Raw genomic sequence first — 19,834 nt, forward strand, 5'->3', positions numbered from 1 at the left:
ACCATCACGGCCTCTCTTGTTGCGGAGCACAGGCTCCAGACGCGCAGGCTCAGCAATTGTGGCTCACGGGCCTAGTTGCTCCGCGGCACGCGGGATCCTCCCAGACCAGGGCTCGAACCCGTGTCCCCTGCATTGGCAGGCAGACTCCCAACCACTGCGCCACCAGGGAAGCCCTAGAGGATTTTTTAATCATTAGAGAATCTGCTTCCGGGTAGCCTGAGTGTGCATACATAAGAGTTTTTATGTTAACACACATTGTTTCCTACAACAAAATCACATCACAATAGAAATATTTTTAGACAGCTGTCTTTACTCTTTCCAGAACACAAATTTTATCAAATACTTTCGGGCTTCCCTGGTGGCACAGTGGTTAAGAAGCTGCCTGCCAATTCAGGGGACACAGGTTCGAGCCCTGGTCCGGGAAGATCCCACATGCTGCAGAGCAACTAAGGCCGTGCGCCACAACTACTGAGCCTGTGCTCTAGAGCCCGCGAGCCACAACTACTGAGCCCGCGTCCCACAACTACTGAAGCTCACGTGTCTAGAGCCCGTGCTCCACAGCAAGAGAAGCCACTGCAATGAGAAGCCCGCGAACCGCATCAAAGAGTAGCCCCCGCTCGCCGCGACTAGAGAAAGCCTGCGTGCAGCAGCGAAGACCCAGTGCAGCCAAAAATAAATAAATAAAATAAACAAATTTATTTTTTTAAAAAAAGCAATTACTTTCTCACTCAGTGTTAAAACGTTACCCTTATCATATAGGAACAGATTAACAGTGATTTTATCATCATCATCATCATCATCGTCTGGTAACAAAGTACAGCTACCCACTATAAACACAGAAAAAGTCCGAAATTTTAGGATACTTTTTTTTTAAAGAAAATTGTATAACTTAGAATACTCCTTTAACTAACTGCTTTTTCCTTATATAAAATGTGAGCTTCTATATGTTGTAAAAGATTTTCATAATCACTTTTCATCTCATTACAAAATATTTCAAAGAAAAGTCTTTTTGTGAAATTAACCACACGTCATCACCAAAGCACCCAAACTGTGATCATCTCAATAAGATGTTAGCAAACAAAGATGTGAGGGACTCACCTTTGGTCCCTCTGCGTCAAGAGATCCCCCCTCGTCCCTCAGGGACCTTCATGAACAGTGCCTGACATACAGACTGAGGGCGCCATTTTCAGTCTGTACATTAAGCACTAATAAGCTTCCATTTTGTTCTTTTTTTCATTAAAAAATAACTAGAAATGGAAACTGACATGTTTTCTACCCTCACCCCAAATGGGTCATCCTGTGCCTTCCCCCACCACCCACCTCCTTGGGGGAGACACATTTCCCTTTGAAGACCAGTGCTCAGAAAAGCTTTATTAGAATGGTGTCTGTGGTTCCTTATACTCGGTGGTCACAAATTCTCCCTATTATTTTTCATTTTTGTCCCCACTTCCTACCTACTTCAAGGTTTGTATCCTTGTGACTTCTTACCCATGTCTGGAACAGACCATATTCTACAAATCACAGCCTCTAACTGAATCTCTTTTTCTTCTTTAGTACATCAGACCCCAGAGTATTTTTCTAAATAGTTAGAGCTGGGCCCCCCCTGGAGAGGGGCCTAGACCCCTCCTCCTGGCCTTCTAACCACTTCCCTTCTTTCCAGTAAGAAACTATGCAGGACCTGGGGGCAGGACACACGGATACAACATCTTTCCTAGTTCCTCTTCCTAGGATTTTTAGAACAATTCAACTGGGCTGAAATATCTAGCTGATGATTCAGGTATAGATAAAGGGCATTGATTATGTGTTTTCCTTTATTGTTTTTAGACTGTGTTTGGAGAAAAACTGGTGGCTAAATTCTTATTTGAGAGTGATTTCTCAGATGATCCAATGCTTCCCTCACCTGACCAACTCAGGAGGAAAGTGCTTCTCAAAAATAAGAAGTTAAAAGCCCATCAGACACCGGTGGATATATTAAAGCAAAAGGTACTCTCTTGTTAAAGAAGTTATGAGTATGCTGTGTGCCCAGAACAAAGAAATTAATGTCATTCTAACCTTTCAGATGACTGATGGGTAACCAGTTTTTGAAGATTCAGTTTCCTCGAATGATAGATTTGATTTTTGGCTTTCCACTGAATAGACTGATAAATACTCTCTTCCCACTTACATAAAATTTTATTTCGAAAAATTGATGTGGAATGTACCTCATTATTTAATTTATTCTGAGCAGGATAATATGTGACTCTTGTCTCTGGGCCTGGGCTTCACAGCTGTCAATCCCACAATGGTCGCTATAGTCTTCTTTAAGAAGAGTCCCCTGTCGGGAGAGCACTTGGACATGGGGTTATGACTCCTGAGGTCAGTAGTAGAACCCCAATAGCAGCAGCCCTGTGCTCCCAGCATGGAAGTTGGCACAGTGTATCACTGTGGCATATGGACCCCAAGGCACTTCTGTACCTGCCTCACCCATAGAGATCTAGTCCCCGAGCACCACAGACTTGCCTATGTAGGAGGGCCCTCAGCCCAAGGATCTGTGAAAAAGTTCAGGTCCAGGACCACTGAGTCCATATACCAGGTTGAACTTACTCATCCCACAGAATGACAGCTGCCAAAACTATTTGTCCTATTTAGGAGAGCACTGTTGGCCCTGAAACACCACTTTTGAAAATTACAGCAACCAAGAGTTGCTGCATGAACCTCAGCGCCCCGCAGGACTAGAATGGTGCAGCCCCGGCAGCGTGGACAGTCCAAAGTAAAACTAGGTCACGGCCTGGAGCTTTTAATTTCTCTCTGAGCATCACCTCCAAGCCTCTAGGCCCTACTCCAGTTCTGCTTTAAGTGGTTCCCAGAGAACAGATGGATTCTATGAGCCCAACAGATTTGGAACCTTTGTCCTAAGTCATTGATTAAAAAATGTCAAGTCGAGCTGTACAGCAGAAACCAACACAACATTTTAAATCAACTATACTCCAATAAAAAATTTTTTTTTTTAATTTCAAGTCGAATCGAGTCAAAAGTCCAGTTTGACCTAGTTGAGTAGTCTATTTGGAACAATCGTCAAATCTTCACTTCCATTAAGAATATTTGGATATTCTTCCATCTGTGGATATGCTTGGATTTGTGAATCTTAAGATGTGATTTCCAGAAGTCAATGCTCAGGGTCTGCAGCACAAGGACCGTGAAACCATCACCTCTCTTAATTTGAACTTTATATCTCAGTTAGTACAACCTAGGACCGTTCTCGCTATTTAAATTCTTTAACGCCTACCAGGCTCATGTTGAGTTTGTAGAGAGCAAAGAGTTCAGTTATTTTCACAGGACTAAACTTATGCCTAGTCTCACCATTTTTCCAGGTTTACAATTAATTTTAAACTTTTGTGTAGCAGGAGTCTCACATTTATCTCTATTAAACTTGCTCTTCTTGGTTTTGGTTTGTTATTATAGCATACAAGGTTCTTTGTGGATTTTGACATCTGTCATCCAATTATTTATTAGCAGTTTTCCAAATTGTGCCTTCACCCAAGTTGCTCTTGAGCCAGACGGCCAAGTGGAGAGCCCTGTGGCCCTTCTTGCAGGACCTCCCTCAAGTTTAGGTGATTATCACTCTTGTCTGGTGCTCTCTTCTCTGAAGCCCAGACTTCTGCAGAATCTGCTTCAACCTCTTTCTTTATAGAATAGAAATTGAGATCTAGGCCTTTATGGGACTTTCTCGAAGCCACCTAGTTCATAGTGGCAGAGCCAGGATTCTGATTCAGGTCTTCAGGGAAGACCTTGTCAAAGGCAACACAGAAGTAGGATACATTGATAACAATCACTGGGGCACTTTCAAAGACACAGATTCTTAGGTCCCAAATCTGCCCAACTAAATCAGAATTTCCATAAGGAAGACTTGGTAATCTGTTTATTTAAAAATAATTCTTATCCCCCCTGAAAGTTGGAAAATACTGCTTATCTGTTATTTCCCACAAAGTGAGTTACCTTACCCGCAAAGTCTAAAGAGGTTACTGTGTGGGAGATTTGTTCTTAGTAAACCTATGCTACTCTTGCGAATCGCCTCTTTATTTTCTGTGTTCTCACAACCAAATAATCCATTCTGAGATTCTGTCAGGCATTACTTTGGCACTTTCTACCATACAACTTCCACAACTTACCTCTTCCTCCTTTTGGAAAAATGGGACAATATAATCCCATTTTCAGTTTTTTAAAATCGCTTCCAGAGCCCCATGATTTCCCAAGGGGTACTGACAGTCATATCTGCAAGGCCTTTTAATTGCCTGGCAGGTTGTGGGTCTGGACCTGGTTATCTGAGTTCACACGGGGTTGGGTGAATGCATGCCAGGAGCTCCAGTGTGCTCAGACCAACCCTCTAACTTAGAAGGTCTGGGTCCTTTCTGTGCAAGGAACTCACCCTCAGCAAGGATGCACTGACTCAGAGCAGGATTTCTGAAGCCCTCCATCTGCCTCAGGCTCGTGCTAAGGCTCTTGCCGAGGATCCTTAACTATACCCCGCCAGATCACCAGTATTCTGCCCTTGGTCTCCTGAACTCCAACCTGCTAGACTCAGACAGTTCACACTCAGTGACAGGTGCTGTGCTAGGGGCTGGGGGAACAGAGCAAATGAGACATGGCTCCTGCCTGGACCCATGTGAGCCAGTTCTTCACCTGACACCCCGCTCTAACCCCCAGGCCTATATCTGAATTGCTTTTATCAAGGGCTGGGGTCCTGTTTTTCTGCCTCAAAATAAGTAGGATATGGCAAAGAATAAGGAAGTCAGCTCTTGGCTGTCGCTGGGCCACCTGTCCCATACTTCCTGCACTGAGGGAAGTACCTGAGCGTCAAAGGGACCTGGACACTCCACCTTCTGACATTTGCTGGTAGTGGGACTTTGAACGGCAGCACCCCCATTATTGGTTCTCAAAACCTTCTGTCAGGGGGCCCACCGGGCTCTTGGCATCATCATTCTCGGTACTTGGCTCCACCCTGCATGTTTACTGCCGGAAGGCCCTTTGCTTATCCAGGACAGATAGACTTGCTTTTGTAGCTCACTTGTGCCTAGAGCAGATTTCCCAAAGCTTGGAAGAATGCTACTCCTGTGAGACACTCTGAAAAAAGAAAAGAAAATTTTCCTGGTTAAATAAGTGTGGGAAATGCTGCACTGGAGATCTTTGAAGAACCGTGGTGCCCTTTAGCATATTTAATGAAGGCTCTGTGAAACTCAGTTTCTGTAAGATGCTGTTTTTAAACTTCCACTGTGTTTTGTGGTTACTGTAATTCTCATTTTTTTACATGACAGCTATTAACACGCATGGCGCTAGCGTTCCATAAAAATGTTGAGCCTAGACAATGCCCAGTTATCTGGAGTAGACGGCATGTAAAAGATTTATCTCGATATCAACATAGTCTACACTGTATCTTCCTTATGTATATATTTTTATTATAAAGGTAATATAACCACATTTCGGAAAACTTAAGGAAGAATTATTTTAAAACACACATAATTCCAAAGCCAAACACAACCTGTATCACAAGGATTCTTAACCTTAGTAATATCCACAGACAGAATTCAGGGGGGTCCATGAAATTAGATGAAAAAAATTAAATTTTTTTTTGGCTGCGCCATGCGGCTTACAGGATCTTAGTTCCCCAACCAGGGATTGAACCCATGCTCCCTGCAGTGGAAGTGCTGAGTCCTAACCACTGGACCACCAGGGAATTCCCGAAAAAAAATTACGTCTTCATTTTCACTAACCTCTAGCTGAAATTTAGCCTTTCCTCTGATTATAAATGTAGGGAACAAACCACAGTAAAGTTGGCAACATCTATGTCTTTGTCACCAGTAGAAATCACAGATGTTTCATATTATATCACAGCTGTTGCTAATATCTCCAAGAATTATTTATGCTCATCACTATTTCAGAAATGTTACTTGACCTACCATTATATATTTTTTACTATGTTAATAAATAAACATATTATTCCTATAGCACAATTTTTTTTTAACATTTGATAACTGTATCAGCATTCTTTTTTTCCTTTGTAATCTTATGTATTTTGTTCTATGCATTTAAAATATCATTCTGAGAAGGGACCTTACCTCACCAGACTGCCTAAGGGGCCTGTGCCATAAAAACAGGTCAAGAATTCCTACCGTATTAACATTTAATAGCTAGCCTTTTATGCACATCGTTTTATATAATTATAATCATTATATGTAGACAGAAAGATACATAGTTATTGAACAAAGGATATACAATTATATATATATTTGCATAGATACATGTATATATGTATATGCTTACATGTATAAATATTATTTATATCTATACACACACACAAAATTCTGTATCCTTTGTTCAATAAATATATATCACAATTATTTGTCAAGTCTTATTCTCTCAAGCAGATACACCATAGTTTACTGACGTCACTCCTCTATTGTTGGACTTTTAGGTTGCTTCCTGCTTTTAATTCACGCAAGTAACTTTGCCTGTATTTTGCACTATTTCCTTATGCTAGGCCCCAGATTTATATTTATTCTTGTGTCCTGTGATATTCCTTCACAGTAATTCTAGTCAAATGTAGAAGCACATGACCTCCCCGATAGCACACATCAATTTTCCAGAAATCTCTAGGCCTATTTTGTTAATCTGACTGACGGTTCAGATAAAGGTCTGTTGAAAAAACTTTATTTAAATCAACTATTCTTTTGGTCTCGTCCATAGGAATTCTAACATTTTTCTCAAGGTCAAAGGCCTTTAGATAGTATTTTAAGAAGGGGGGAAAAAAAACAGTTTCTTAGCAGAGATTTACTTTTCCAAAATGGATGGGCTGATTTGCTTCTTCATCATTTGGGATTGATGGTGGTTTTCTGAAGCACCCAGGTTTCTCCTGGTGGGGTTGTCCTAGGAAACCTGGATGGCTGGGCACCACACATGGATTCCTTGTGATTGTTTCCTAAAAGCTCCTGGATTCCTCCTGTAGGGACGTTAACATTCACTGAAGTATTGACGTTGTGCTTTAAGTGACTGTAGAGTTTTGGGGCTTTTCTCAAATAATCAAAATAGGTTAAGCCACTTTTTATGACTGTGGTGAGCCTTAGGTGGTCATTTGGTAGCTATAAATGAAAGTTCGGTAGCTGGGCATCTGCAGTCTTTAATTACGGATATGTTACAGGCTCATCAGCTAGCGTCCATGCAAGCTCAGGCTTATAATGGCGGCAGTGCCAACCCTCCACCTGCTAATAACGAAGAAGAGGAAGATGAAGAGGACGAATATGATTATGACTATGAATCCCTCTCTGACGGTAAGAGAGCCAACCCTATGCTATACGCAGGGAAGTGCCTGGAAGATTTTTCTACTGGGTTTTTTGGGTGTCTTTTTTTTCCAGAAATAAGTCTGATGCTCCATAGACCAACAATACAGATTGTTGTAATATTATCTAAGAGTTTCTGGAATCCTGCTGCTTAGCAAGGAGGACCTGTCCTCCTTGGAAAGGGATTCTGTCAGCCACTACAGACAGCACTCAAGGAAAGAGTAGGAGGGTATGGGAAGCAATCCAGGGGTTGTTCCTAAATTGGTTTCTAGAGGAAGAGGTGGAATTACTGCAGAGAGACCCCGTTCCCACCCTTTCAGCATCTGGTGTAGCGGATGCTCTTGGCAGGAATTGTAGACGAGGGCTGACTCTTTTCTCTCCCCTGCACCACCTGCAGGGGGCAGCATCGCGTTCCTTGCTTTCTGCTGCTCCCCTTCACTGCTTTCGCTCCTGCTTTCTAAGAGCATAGCAAAGAAAGAAGCAGCATTTCCCTTCCCCGCCCCCCTTCCCTGGTTCTCACATTACTAAGCCAACCAGACATTTCCTTCTGGCCCCACCAAAAAGATATGGGTGATGGCTAATGGTGCAATACAAAAAAGTCACATGAATGATGTTACTTACCTATTAAAGGTGAAGGATTCTTCTTAGGAGATAATTAGGTTTCAGTTGTGTTTCATTTGCACTAAATTAGTGTCATTTGCTAGAGATTGCAAAATGTTTTCTCAGGTACCACTGCTGATGGTAGACTGTTTAATTTTGGCAACTTCTGAAAGACAAACATTTAGTAATGAAAAAATACCAATATTCTTGTTTATTTAAACGTTATAAATGTAGACTATATTACTTCTCTGTAGGATATTGTCTTGTTAATATGCAGATATGCGCAGACCAGTAACCGTTTACCACTTGCATTAAGAGAATCAAGCTACACTCCTTCATATATCTGCTTTTCACGCAGCACGATTGTCTCCTGGCCGTGTTTGGTTTTGTGAGCCTCCGTCATAGCCAGCAGCTACAGTCCAACTTCTTTCTGCCCCCAAATGCAATACTAGTCTCTGTCCATGTAATATTTGTCCTTAGTAATTGTTGATTGCTTCACACCGTCAACTAAAAGCCAATGTACTCGATCTGAAGTCCCATCAGATAACACGAAGGGCATATTCTCTAATGGGGAGGTCGAAAGAGGGAGAAAATGGGAAAGAGTCAAGGTCATTTCTTGTATCCTGTTCCTCAGAAGTCATGGGAGTATGAATCTTTTTATATTGACTTATTCCTCCCTGTGGATCTCTACCACAGTCATGGTAATGTTGTTTCATAGAACAAATTTATTTGATAAGAAATGAAAACCACATTTAAGAAATCAACCAAATCCAGATGTTATTTGCCCCTGTAAGAAGTTAGTGCTCTGGAAGATAAATTCACTCTCTATCATAAATTACTTCTGTGTTTTTTTCTGTACTTTTGAAAACAGGAAAGAAAAGACTTTTCTTAATTATTAGTAATAGCAGTATAGGAAGTTTTGATATGCAGATAACAAAATGCATAGGGGAAGGTGGGGGAAGGAGCTTTCTGATTTATTTTCAGTTAGGAGGGTAAAATTTAAACCCTACCCCACTGAATCTCTAGGACAGTTGCATGCTTTTTAAAAACCCACATGTGCTGGGGTGGGGTATACATGGAAAGCACCCGCAGGTTCTGCTCCAATAGACTGTGAGACCTTGGGTCAATGTCCTTTCGCCACTCTAGACTTTAGGCCCCTCAGATGCATAATGGGAAGATTTTGTTACAGGTTGTCTGATGTTCTCCCTTCTAGCACTAACATCTATGATCTATGACAGTTAATTCCAATACCACCACATGATAATTTCCCATTTCATTAAAAGAGTCCTCTGACTGGCTGATTCCCAAATAGGCCTTGTAGTTGATTATGCCGGGACTTGTTTAAGCTTACCCTATTAAGGCATCCTGATGCTACTGTTAAATGCCAGACAGTCTTGCACTTTTGGTCATGGTTTGTGGTGCCGAGCTCATCCCTGCCTCCTTCCCTCAACCTCACTTTCTCTGGCTGAGATAAGAAGAAAACAGGAACCTGCTTGCTAAGGGTAGGACCATTCCCAGCTTCTTAGCAGGACCCCGAAAGTTTCTAAGCTTCTGGTAATGATGGATCCCTTTGAGGATGAGATGGAAGCTGTGACCAGTCCCCTCAGAGAAATAAACATGGTCTCAAATTTCTACATAAAATTGCAGGAGTTTTCACAGGCCTTCTGAGCCCCTCGCAGGCACCTCAGGCTAGAAACCCGTCTCTAAAGTCTGGGTGGCCCAGTTTATCTCTGTGACAGCTCTAGTCCTCAGTTTTCACATATATAAAATGAGCAAATTCATCTAAAACCTCTTTTGGTTATAAAAATGTGATAGTTCTGGGCTTCCCTGGTGGCGCAGTGGTTAAGAATCTGCCTGCCAATGCAGGGGACATGGGTTCGAGCCCTGGTCCGGGAAGCTCCCACGTGCCGCGGAGCAACTTAAGCCTGTGCGCCACAACTAATGAGCCTGCGCTCTAGAGCCCGCGAGCCACAACTACTGAAGCCCGCGTGCCACAACTACTGAAGCCTGCGCGCCTAGAGCCCTTGCTCTGCAACAAGAGAAGCCACCGCAATGAGAAGCCTGCGCACCACAACGAAGAGTAGCCCCCACTCGCTGCAACTAGAGAAAGCCAGCGCACAGCAACGAAGACCCAACGCAGCCAAAAATAAATAAAATAAAATAAATTATTTTTAGAAAAGAACACTTTAAAAGAAAAAATGTGATAGTTCCTAGGCACAGAATTACTTCCAGAAAATCTAAAGGAAGTTACAAATGAGGCTCAAATATTTCAGGAACTGCTACTCTGCCTTTTGGCCACTAAGTTCTTGATGAATATTTATTCAATTGAATTTTATTAAATAAATATCAATTAATTTTTTCCCAACCTTGCTGTTTATCTTGACTAACTTTGAACATGCACTAGAGTAGAGATTTGAATTTCCAATTTCATATAGACATTCTATGACTTCGTATATATGAAGTCTAATGACTGCATGATTCTAACAAATTAATCAGTTTCTATCCATTTGACATAAAGTATTTTGGGGAGTATTAGGACAATCAGTAGCTGAAAATACATAATGTGAATGTGGCAGCATGATTAACGTTAACAATTCTTTTATTGCTAGCCTTTGCATCCCTTAGTAGTCAAAATATTAAATCGATGGAAGATTTCTTATTTCATTTACCTTGTAATCTAAGCTGTTGTTATTCATGCTTTGCTTCATACCTTAGTTTAATTTATCTGGCTTTTTGCCTTAATTTTCCTTATGTTTATCCCCTTTCTGATTCTGTTTTTCTGTAGCAGATGTCCTTACTGCTTCTCCTGCTCCTAACAGTCAGGAAGGTAAAGCCACTTGAACCTGACCTTTTAACTGCATGAATGTCGGCATTCTGTTTCCATTTGCTTAGGCCTGACTAGCATGAAGTTGTGACCCTCATAAGAATAAAAATGTAATGAAATGATTGATCTCATTTATTTCTTGGCAGCCTGCATGGCCCTGATTTGGTATAAGGATATTTTGGTCTAAGCATTTGTGATCTGATGAGATAGTAAAATCATGGGTGAGAAATGAGCTTTCTTGTTTTTCATTTTAAAAGAACATAATCATGTTATATCTCTAACACCTTTAAAATCATTTTGAATAGTAATACCAAAACAAGAGCAAAGTATAAGATTATCTGTCATACTTTGGAAATTTTTAGATATATTTTAATTCTTATCCTTAAGATTTTCCCTTAATAAATTGATAGACAGTTATGAAAACTTTACTTTCCAATTAAGCATAATTGTGAAAACTGCATTGCAAGTAAGTGTCTTTTTCCCTCTGGTTTTGACATTTCTAGAGGTAAAAAAAGCTAATAGCTTCACTTTAAAGTGAGAGTGATTAACTCGTGCCTGCACCATCTAGAAGTGCTTCAGCCACTAAATCCTTCCCAAACTTGTGTGCTGAGAGCTTCTTGACAGGGTGTCTTCCATAATGTTTGCACAGTTCCAATCATCTGTATGAAAATGAGCTTTCTCATTTAGATTACGTCTATATGGTACCAAAACTACTGGTAAATTAGTCTATTCAATCAAAAGTAAATGTATCGTTTAACAAATTTTTAAAATTATACTTCAAGCCATCATTTTGGTAACATGTAGCCAGCGCCTCAGGCTTACAGATAAGCACAAGTACCTGAACATCCTTGCAATGATGTAGCCATAGCCCTTAAGTGAAGCATTCAGTTCTTGTTCACTGAAGCCTGCCAACTCATTTTCAGACAACATTCTAGAAGACAGACCTGAAAATAAATCATGTAATGACAAACTTCAGTTTGAGTATAATGAAGAAATCCCCAAGAGGATAAAGAAAGCAGATAACTCTGCTTGCAACAAAGGAAAGGTGGGTGAATGGTTTCTGTTAAATTACACTTGGACCGTCAGTTTCAGATAGGATTTCACTCCCTCCCTATCCTTTCCCTTCACCTCTCCGCTCACTTTCCCTTAGATGCCAAAGTCCACATGGTGATGATATGGGACCCCCATCTGCAATTTATAGAAGGTTAGTCATCGATTCGTCCAGCCAATACCTACTGAAGATGTAGTGTGTGGCAGGCAATGAGATAGCACAGGAGGTGATTTGGCCATGGAGACAAACATGTTAACAGTGCTTGTAGATAAGTACAAAGAACAGTGATTACACAGTGTTATCAGAGCACGATGGTGTTGAGAAGCAGACAAAAACAGGGCATTCAGACCAGGAGGCTGGTACGTTCAAGGAATTGCTAGAAGTTTTAAAGGTGTTCGGGATGACCAGGAAGATAAACAGGCCTGATTGGGAAGTGTTAACAGAGGAAGGACAACAAGAATAGAAAGAAAAATGAGATACCCGGACCCAACCCTCAAGCGCCGCACAGTGTATAGACTCTGAGCAGATCTATAGACATAGTTACAGTGACATTGTTGGACAACAAAATAATAAAATATGCCAAAAATTTGAGCCACAGAGGATACATACTCCGCTGTCTGTTCGTCCAACAACTATGTATTGAGTGTTCCACATTTAAGACGCTGGACTGTGCTCTGAGGGAAGATGAAGGATGAGTTAGACTCAGCCCTTTGCTCTCAGAAAGCCTTTCTCTAGGGAAGGTGTTAGGACATGTATATGGATAAGGTAGAGCAAGTGAAACACAGTGATGGCATGAGAAAGGAACAAAGAGCTTTAGGGATTCCAAGGTGAGTGGCATATACCTTCCCTGTAAACCAGTATCATTTTTCCCTTGATAGGTTTATGACATGGAACTGGGAGAAGAATTTTATCTTCCTCAGAATAAAAAGGAAAGCAGACAGATTGCACCAGAGCTTTCTGACCTTGTCATCTATTGCCAAGCAGTAAAGTTTCCAGGTAAGAATAGACAGTATCAAATGAACTTATTTACAAACAGAAACGGACTCACTGACTTAGAGAATGAACTTGTGGTTGCCGGGAGAAGGGGGGATAGTTAGGGAGAGTGGGATTTAAATCTACACACTGTATTTAAAATGGATAACCAGCAGGGACCTACTGTATAGCACAGGGAACTCTGCTCAATATTATGTAACAACTTAAATGGAAAAATAATTTGAAAAAGAATAGATACATGTATATGTATAACTGAATCACGTTGCTCTACACCTGAAACTAACACAATGTTGTTAATCAAGTACTCCAATATAAAATAAAAGGTAAAAAAAAAAAAGAATAGACAGTATCATTTATAACATTTAAAGATACCAAAAGATTAAAATATTCTATTTATTTAATTGGGCATTGTGAATGCTCTCCAAATAACTAAATTGTGTTGCTGAAATCATTGTTACAGTATCTTCTAAATATTTATTATTATTATTATTATTTGCTTTGATGCTGATGAGGAAAATACCATAAAATGTTCATTTTTCAGATCATATATCTCTCCATTATAGTTAATAATAATAATATTCATAACATCTAATAGCTAAAATATTAAGCACTTAATACCAGGATTTACGCTAAGTATTTTACATACATCATCTTAAATGACTCCATAATAATTCTATGAGTAGGTGGATTTATCTCCATTTTTAAATAACAGTCTGAGAGAGATGAAATAATTGGCCCAAGGTTTCAGAGCATATCAGTTAAGACTCTTTCGTTTGAAAGTGGCAGAAGTTACTTAAGCAAAGAAGAAATTTATTGGCTTATGTGTTGAAAAGTGAAGGGATATATGAGTTTCAGGTACAGCTTGGTCCAGGGCTTTCTCTCTCCATATTTCTCACTCAGCTGCTACTATGTTGGCTCTTTTCCCTTTGCGGTTGCAAGGCAGCTGCAGCAGGCTAGCGCTGCATATTTCTAGATTCAGCTTCAGTATGAGTCTCTTCCAGAAGTTTCAGCAGCAGTTTCATGGTTTTTCACTGGATCCTTTGCCCCTCCCTGAACCAATCACTGTGGCCAAGGACATGCAGTGCTCTGGCTGTCTAGGGCTTAGGTCACATGCCCCATCCCTGAGCTGGGTAGTGAGTCTCCACCCAAACTGCAAAGATCAAGGACAAGGTTTCAGTGGAGAGGTTTCCCCAGTTGGCCATTTTTAGAAGTACAAGTGAACTTAAGCTGATAAACCACTGCCCCCCCAAAAAATGTGCATTTCAGTTAATAAGTGGTAGAACTATGATTCTGAAGCCTATCTATCTCCAAAGTCCTGCCTTTAACCCTAGCGCTACCCTGCCTCTCTTGTTAGGGTGTGCTGTCAATGAGCTCATCCAGATGGGGCAGCAGGAGGTGGAGGGCAAACAGGAAAGTCCGTAAATATATAGAAGTCAGAAAAATTCATCTGCTCCTATTAAGAAGAAGGATTCCCTTGTACAAGATTTCTGAGAACAGGAAAGCAGCTGGAATTGGGGGATCCGTCTAAATGTTAGTAAGCAGCATATATGAACTTGGCCTAGAGAGGGATGTTAAAATACCAACCCTCATTTTTTTTTAAGATGGTCTGGACGCAGATCCTGGCTTCCAGAGACTTATCTTAAGCCCTAGTTCTCACACTCTGCCCTGCAAATGGGACAGAGGTCCTGGACTATTGAAAAACTAGGTAACGAGTGGTCTCTTCACACACCAGAAGGGGAAAAAAATCATAGATTGAACTTTCTCGATTTTAAGTTTTCTCCCATAAACTGTTTTTAAACTTTTGGCAGCTGCTACTGCTTATCTACTAGCAAATTCTGTTGAGGAGGATGAGAATAAATAAGTAGCAAGCAAAGATTTCAAAGAAATGCAAGACCTTAGCTATGTAGGTTTAGTTTCACAGATCCTGACTTTCTGTCTCATAAGTACAGTATGACCATATCTGCAGCTGGTGAAATTGTTCTTATCACGGGGTAAAATCCTTTCACTGTCAAAGAGCCTCGTGGCCTGCATGTCCTTCATCACAGGAACAGATGTGAAGACCACTCCATCCAAGAATCATACTCACTGCATCTCTTGTTCTTTATAAATTCAGCTGCCACTGCACCCAAACCATTCCTCTGGCTTTGTCTTTTCCTCTCAAGCACTGAGTAAACAAAGAGCACAAATCCCAAGAGATATTTGAAGTCACTGTGAGAGATAAAGTTTCTGTACAGGTAGAGAATTGTGGAAGGGTCAAAACGTCATTTGGTCTAGCTTTTGACTTGAGGCACAGGCGAAGCATGGGGCTGTTTGACTTATTTTTAAAATTCCAAGTATGCTGTTTTTTTTAAGTGTTTATATTATTAACACACATTCTTTATAGGTATACTATATTCTAATATATTTTTTTAGTAATTGAAGTTTCTTATATTTTTCTTTCCCCAAATTTATTTTCTTTCTCAAAATGACTAAATTGTATTGCCAGAATCATTGTCGTAATACCTTCTAAATATTTATTGTCATTATGATTAGTTTTGATGCTCAGGAGGAAAATACCATAAAGTGTTCATTTTCTTGAGCCGTAACTTAATAAATTATATGAATTACAATAATAAAAAAAATGTTCATTTTGCTACACTGTTGATTTTAATTTTGCTACGTTATCAATTTCAATGCATCTCACCTTTCACCATCCCAAGTCCCCTCCAAGGAGCCACATGCAAAAAACTCTTCCGAGCGGTGAGGCACCGTGAAAATCATGGGTACGACCTTCCCCAGAAGTAAAGTAACTTCCCCAAGATCACAGACCTGCTTCAGTGGCAGGGCTCACTACTCAGTGAGCTTGGCCAGGACAGTTCTATAACTTCTCTGCACTTCGGATTCCCTACCTGTGAAAGAGGCATAACAGTGCTAACTTGCAGGGTTATTGTAAAAAGTAGCGATAAGGTATGCAACGTGATTAGCACACTATCTGGAAAATAGTTGGCTCTCTTGAAATGGCTGTTGTCATTTTCATTGGTGAACAGACCAGCAGGGTAGATGAAGGTTCTTTGTTGCTCCTTCAATTACTTCTCTGGGCCTCTCCAGATTCCTTCCCCTTTCTTTATCACCCAGCCCTTGTTTCCTTACGTGCTCACCAACCCCCCCCCCCAGAGAATGCCCAGGCTCCTCACAGGAGGGCCCACATACCCCTGGAGGATGTCAGCATGTGCCGGGGTGTGTGCAAAAACCCCAGAATGAACATGGCCCCTCACTCTGACCCCTCATCTCTTTTACTCGGGAGAAAATCCATTGTTAGATCATTGTGTAGAGGGCAAAATTCACATAAAGTTTTAAGGTAAAGCATAAGAATTCACTAGTCCAAGTTTGTGCATCTTTGCAGTTTTGGATACTTCAGAGAAAAAAAAATGTAGAAGCCCCACAGCTGCTGTGTACTGAGCATTTTCTCTGAACAGAACACTCTATTAAGTATGCGGATATACATTATCTTATTTAATCCTAACCATGACCCTTTTGGAGATGAAGAAGTGGTCAGAGAGGTTAAGTAATTTGTGTGAGGTCGCATCGCAGGGAACAGGGTTTAAACACCGGAGTCTACACTCTTATTAAACACTACTTTATCCTGTCTTCTCTGATGATGTTCTTGGAAGATAAATTTTATCTCAAAGTGGCCCCCCGAATGCTGTTTCAGCTAAAGGAAATACTCTCTAATGGTACAATTGTAGACAGTGGGAATGGTTTGGAGGCACTGGTGCCTTTAAATTACACTTCCTGCCCTGGAGCCAGGTCTGCATGGTGTGCATTCATTTCCTCATTCAGCAAATATCTGTGAAGTTCCCACTTCGCCCGGGCACTGTGACAGGCAGGAAGGATTCAGGGAGTGGTTGGACCAGAAGAGAGAAAGAGAAGCCATGAAACATGATTACCATCATAATCTGTTTCCCATTCAATCCTCAGATTAACCCTGTGAGTGAGTTCCTATCATTGCACCCATTTTGTAGGTAAGAAAACTGAGGAATCAAGAAGGCAGATGTTAAGTCAAAGCTCATTCGGGAAGGAATTGATCCTAGACAATTATGATGCTACCGCTCAGGCTCTTGGCCATTCTTTCATCTCTCCAAACTGCGTGATTAGGTTCTGGAGCCCTTTCTTTTCACGCAATTTTTCGAAATCTTTCTGGTGTACAATCAGATGGGTGTGAGTGTGATCTGTGGTCGTCCTGTAATAATCATGCAGGCCTTGTCACATTTGCCAACAGAGATAAAAACTTTGCTATCATTGCCTGCAATGCTATCATTAACGGTGCTAAAAATGCTAGTAGGTCTTCTGTACTGGGTTACAAGGGAATAGTAGGACTTCAAAACAAACATTAACAGGGATGGAAAATGTTGAGTTCCCTTGCTTGTAGTTTTTGGCTTATTTATCTTCATTTTATGGGAACAGGCCTGTCAACTCTAAATGCATCTGGCTCTAGCAGAGGAAAAGAAAGGAAAAGCAGGAAGTCCATTTTTGGCAACAATCCGGGCAGAATGAGCCCCGGGGAGACAGCATCATTTAACAAAACATCTGGAAAAAGTAAAGTCACCTTCTAACAGTATTTTGCTTGAGTCTGCATGCTGGAGGATTCCAGTATTTCACTAAGCACTTCCCTGGAACTTTTTAAATCTTTTTTTATTTTCATGAATGTTCATGTTATCTAAGTGTGGTATAAATATTTTTTAAATTACAAAATTACCCCCTTAACTTCCTAAAAAATAGCATTTCACTGAAGGTGTTCTAACAGTGTTTGCCTCAAAAATAAAAATTGGAGCCACCTTGGAACCTTCTAGTGGTTCTTGGAACTGCACTCTTCACCATTATAACTCCAGAAGATATATTCATTTTATCTCTAATTACTTTTTATTGTCAAAGTAATAAATTCTCATAGTTAAAAAACTCAAACAATACAGAGTATTATTAAAGTTCCTTTCCACTCACAATGTCCCAGTTCTAGTCCCCAGAGGTAACCACTGTTAAGTTTATTGTGTTTAGTTCAAGAAAAATAAGATCCTTTTTAAGATAATCCAAATGGGATATAACTGAACATAACTTGTATAACTTTTATACTTGCTGTAACTTTCCACATAGCTTTCTGTACATATAATCTACCTTCTCCTTATTGCCCCTGTGGCATTCCATTGTGTGGAATGCATTTATTTAACCGCTTCCTCGCTGGTGGAACTTTTGGGTTGCTTCCCGGGTTTTTTGTTGCTTTTTTTTTTTTTTTCTTGCTGTAAAAAACACTGCTAGATTGAACACCCTTGTACATATACTGTTGTGTATTTATGCAAATATATCCTCAGGACAGATGAGGTACCGAGGCAAAGGACTTTCAGGCTTTTAATTTTAAAAGGTGTTGCTGCACTCATTTTAGCTATCCCTTTTTGGGAGAAGGTCTAATTGGCTTTATTATTTTTTGACCCTTGAACGGCTAGCATCCCATCTAGCAAGTAGAAAGGCATACCCTCGATAGCTATCATTTCGTCTCAAGGTGGTGGACTCGCTCGCAAGTAACACTCAAGATGTATTCTGACGTGTGATGTGTTGTGATTGTTTCCTGGGGTGTTGTTCAGGTTTCTCTTGCTAAAATATTTAAAGTTTTCTGCACTAATCTGAGGCTAATCTTTGGGGGGTTTAGATTCCTGTGAAGGAATGCGACAGGCCTGGGAGGACTCGCCTTCCTCTGTCAACCCAACCACGTCCCTCAGCGCGATCATTAGAACTCCCAAATGCTACCACATCTCCTCGCTGAATGAAAATGCCGCCAAACGTCTGTGTCGCAGGTATTCTCAGAAACTGATCCAGCACACTGCCTGCCAGCTGCTGAGGACGTATCCGGCTGCCACCCGCATCGACTCATCCAACCCCAGCCCCCTCCTCTTCTGGCTCCATGGGATACAGCTCGTGGCGCTCAACTACCAGACAGATGGTAACGGGCCTGGTTCACCCGGAAGGGTGCCCCCTCCCCTCGCTCCTTCGCGTCTTATATCTCAGCAAACGTAGTTCAACAAAAAACATGTTTCAAAGGGGGCAAGATTCCCAACGGAGGCCTATGTGAGGGTAAAAATACAGATGACAGAGAACAGAAGTGAATTCGATACTGAACTGTGCTCTTGACTTTCCAGAGTTAAGGCAATAGAAAAGAACCTTCAAGGAGCCCCTATTAGTCGCCTGGTTCTGCCCCCTTTTTAAAGCACTTTTCAAACATAAGACTGTTCTTGACAGGGCTGTGTCCAGTTTGTTTTTAAAGACCTGTTGGGGTAGAGAGTTCCTAACACCCCTTAGTAACTGTCTTGCTAATCTCTTGCTCTTGCAGTGAAAAAGTAGGGTCTCTCGAAACACTTTGCAAGTTAATACCATTTTAGCTTCTCCTCATCCCTTTGAGATTGAGATGGAGATTAATGGTCAGCGCTCTAAGAGTAGCTGACACAAAGGAAAGAAGTCTGTGAATTACATGAACCGAGAAAGTAGTGTTCCTGCTTCTCCACTGTCCTGAGGTAACGGATGAGGCGAAAAACTCCAGAGTACAAGCTACCTTTTATTTCATGTTCACTGTGCACCAGGCACCATCTCAATTCTTGACCCCTATTTTCTCATTTAATCTTTGAAACAACTCTAAGAAGTGGGTACCTTTATGATCCCCATTTTTCAGATGAGCAAACCAAGACATAGAGCAATTAAGTGGCTCAAAATCACAGTATGACTTGTAATAATAAATTCAAGGACTCTGGGAGTTTAGAGAATAAAGTGTTTTGGTTCCACTTAGACGTGGTGAGAGGTGGGGAGCTACAGCAGATGAGGAAAGAGCAGATGAGGAACGTTTCCTAGAAGCTCATTCAAAAACCAGAGTCTTCTCTTTGAACAATCAAGCAGCCTTCTCCTTCCTCTCACGTGAACTGAATCAGATCCTAACCAACTGTGCTGGCCCATCGACCACAGCTTAGCCCTGTCTGCAGCCAAGGTCAAACCACAGCTGTAGCTCTGGGACCAGCTAGCCACCTGGCACTGGCACCACCA

The 19,834-nt window shown here is 41.1% G+C and overlaps 1 protein-coding gene across 6 annotated transcripts in view; it reads left to right on the forward strand.

The window, feature by feature from the left end:
- The window catches only part of PLCE1 (phospholipase C epsilon 1), a 311,658-nt gene that overhangs the window by 267,625 nt on the left and 24,199 nt on the right, over positions 1 to 19,834 (forward strand). For 5 of the 6 annotated variants that reach the window (XR_014248798.1, XM_082406416.1, XM_082406419.1 and 2 more), the window contains 6 exons: positions 1,825 to 1,983; positions 7,172 to 7,301; positions 11,658 to 11,779; positions 12,664 to 12,781; positions 17,222 to 17,353; positions 18,456 to 18,746. Coding sequence is in view for 5 of the 6 variants with exons in the window: in XM_082406416.1 (XP_082262542.1) it covers positions 1,825 to 1,983; positions 7,172 to 7,301; positions 11,658 to 11,779; positions 12,664 to 12,781; positions 17,222 to 17,353; positions 18,456 to 18,746 (952 nt within the window). In the remaining variant the exon portion in view is untranslated. The remainder of the gene's footprint in view (positions 1 to 1,824; positions 1,984 to 7,171; positions 7,302 to 11,657; positions 11,780 to 12,663; positions 12,782 to 17,221; positions 17,354 to 18,455; positions 18,747 to 19,834) is intronic. The other variant, XM_082406420.1, reaches the window with a different exon arrangement.

The sequence above is a fragment of the Balaenoptera borealis genome (assembly GCF_965194805.1).
Source record: "Balaenoptera borealis genome assembly, chromosome: 10".
In the NCBI taxonomy this organism is placed as follows: domain Eukaryota; kingdom Metazoa; phylum Chordata; class Mammalia; order Artiodactyla; family Balaenopteridae; genus Balaenoptera; species Balaenoptera borealis.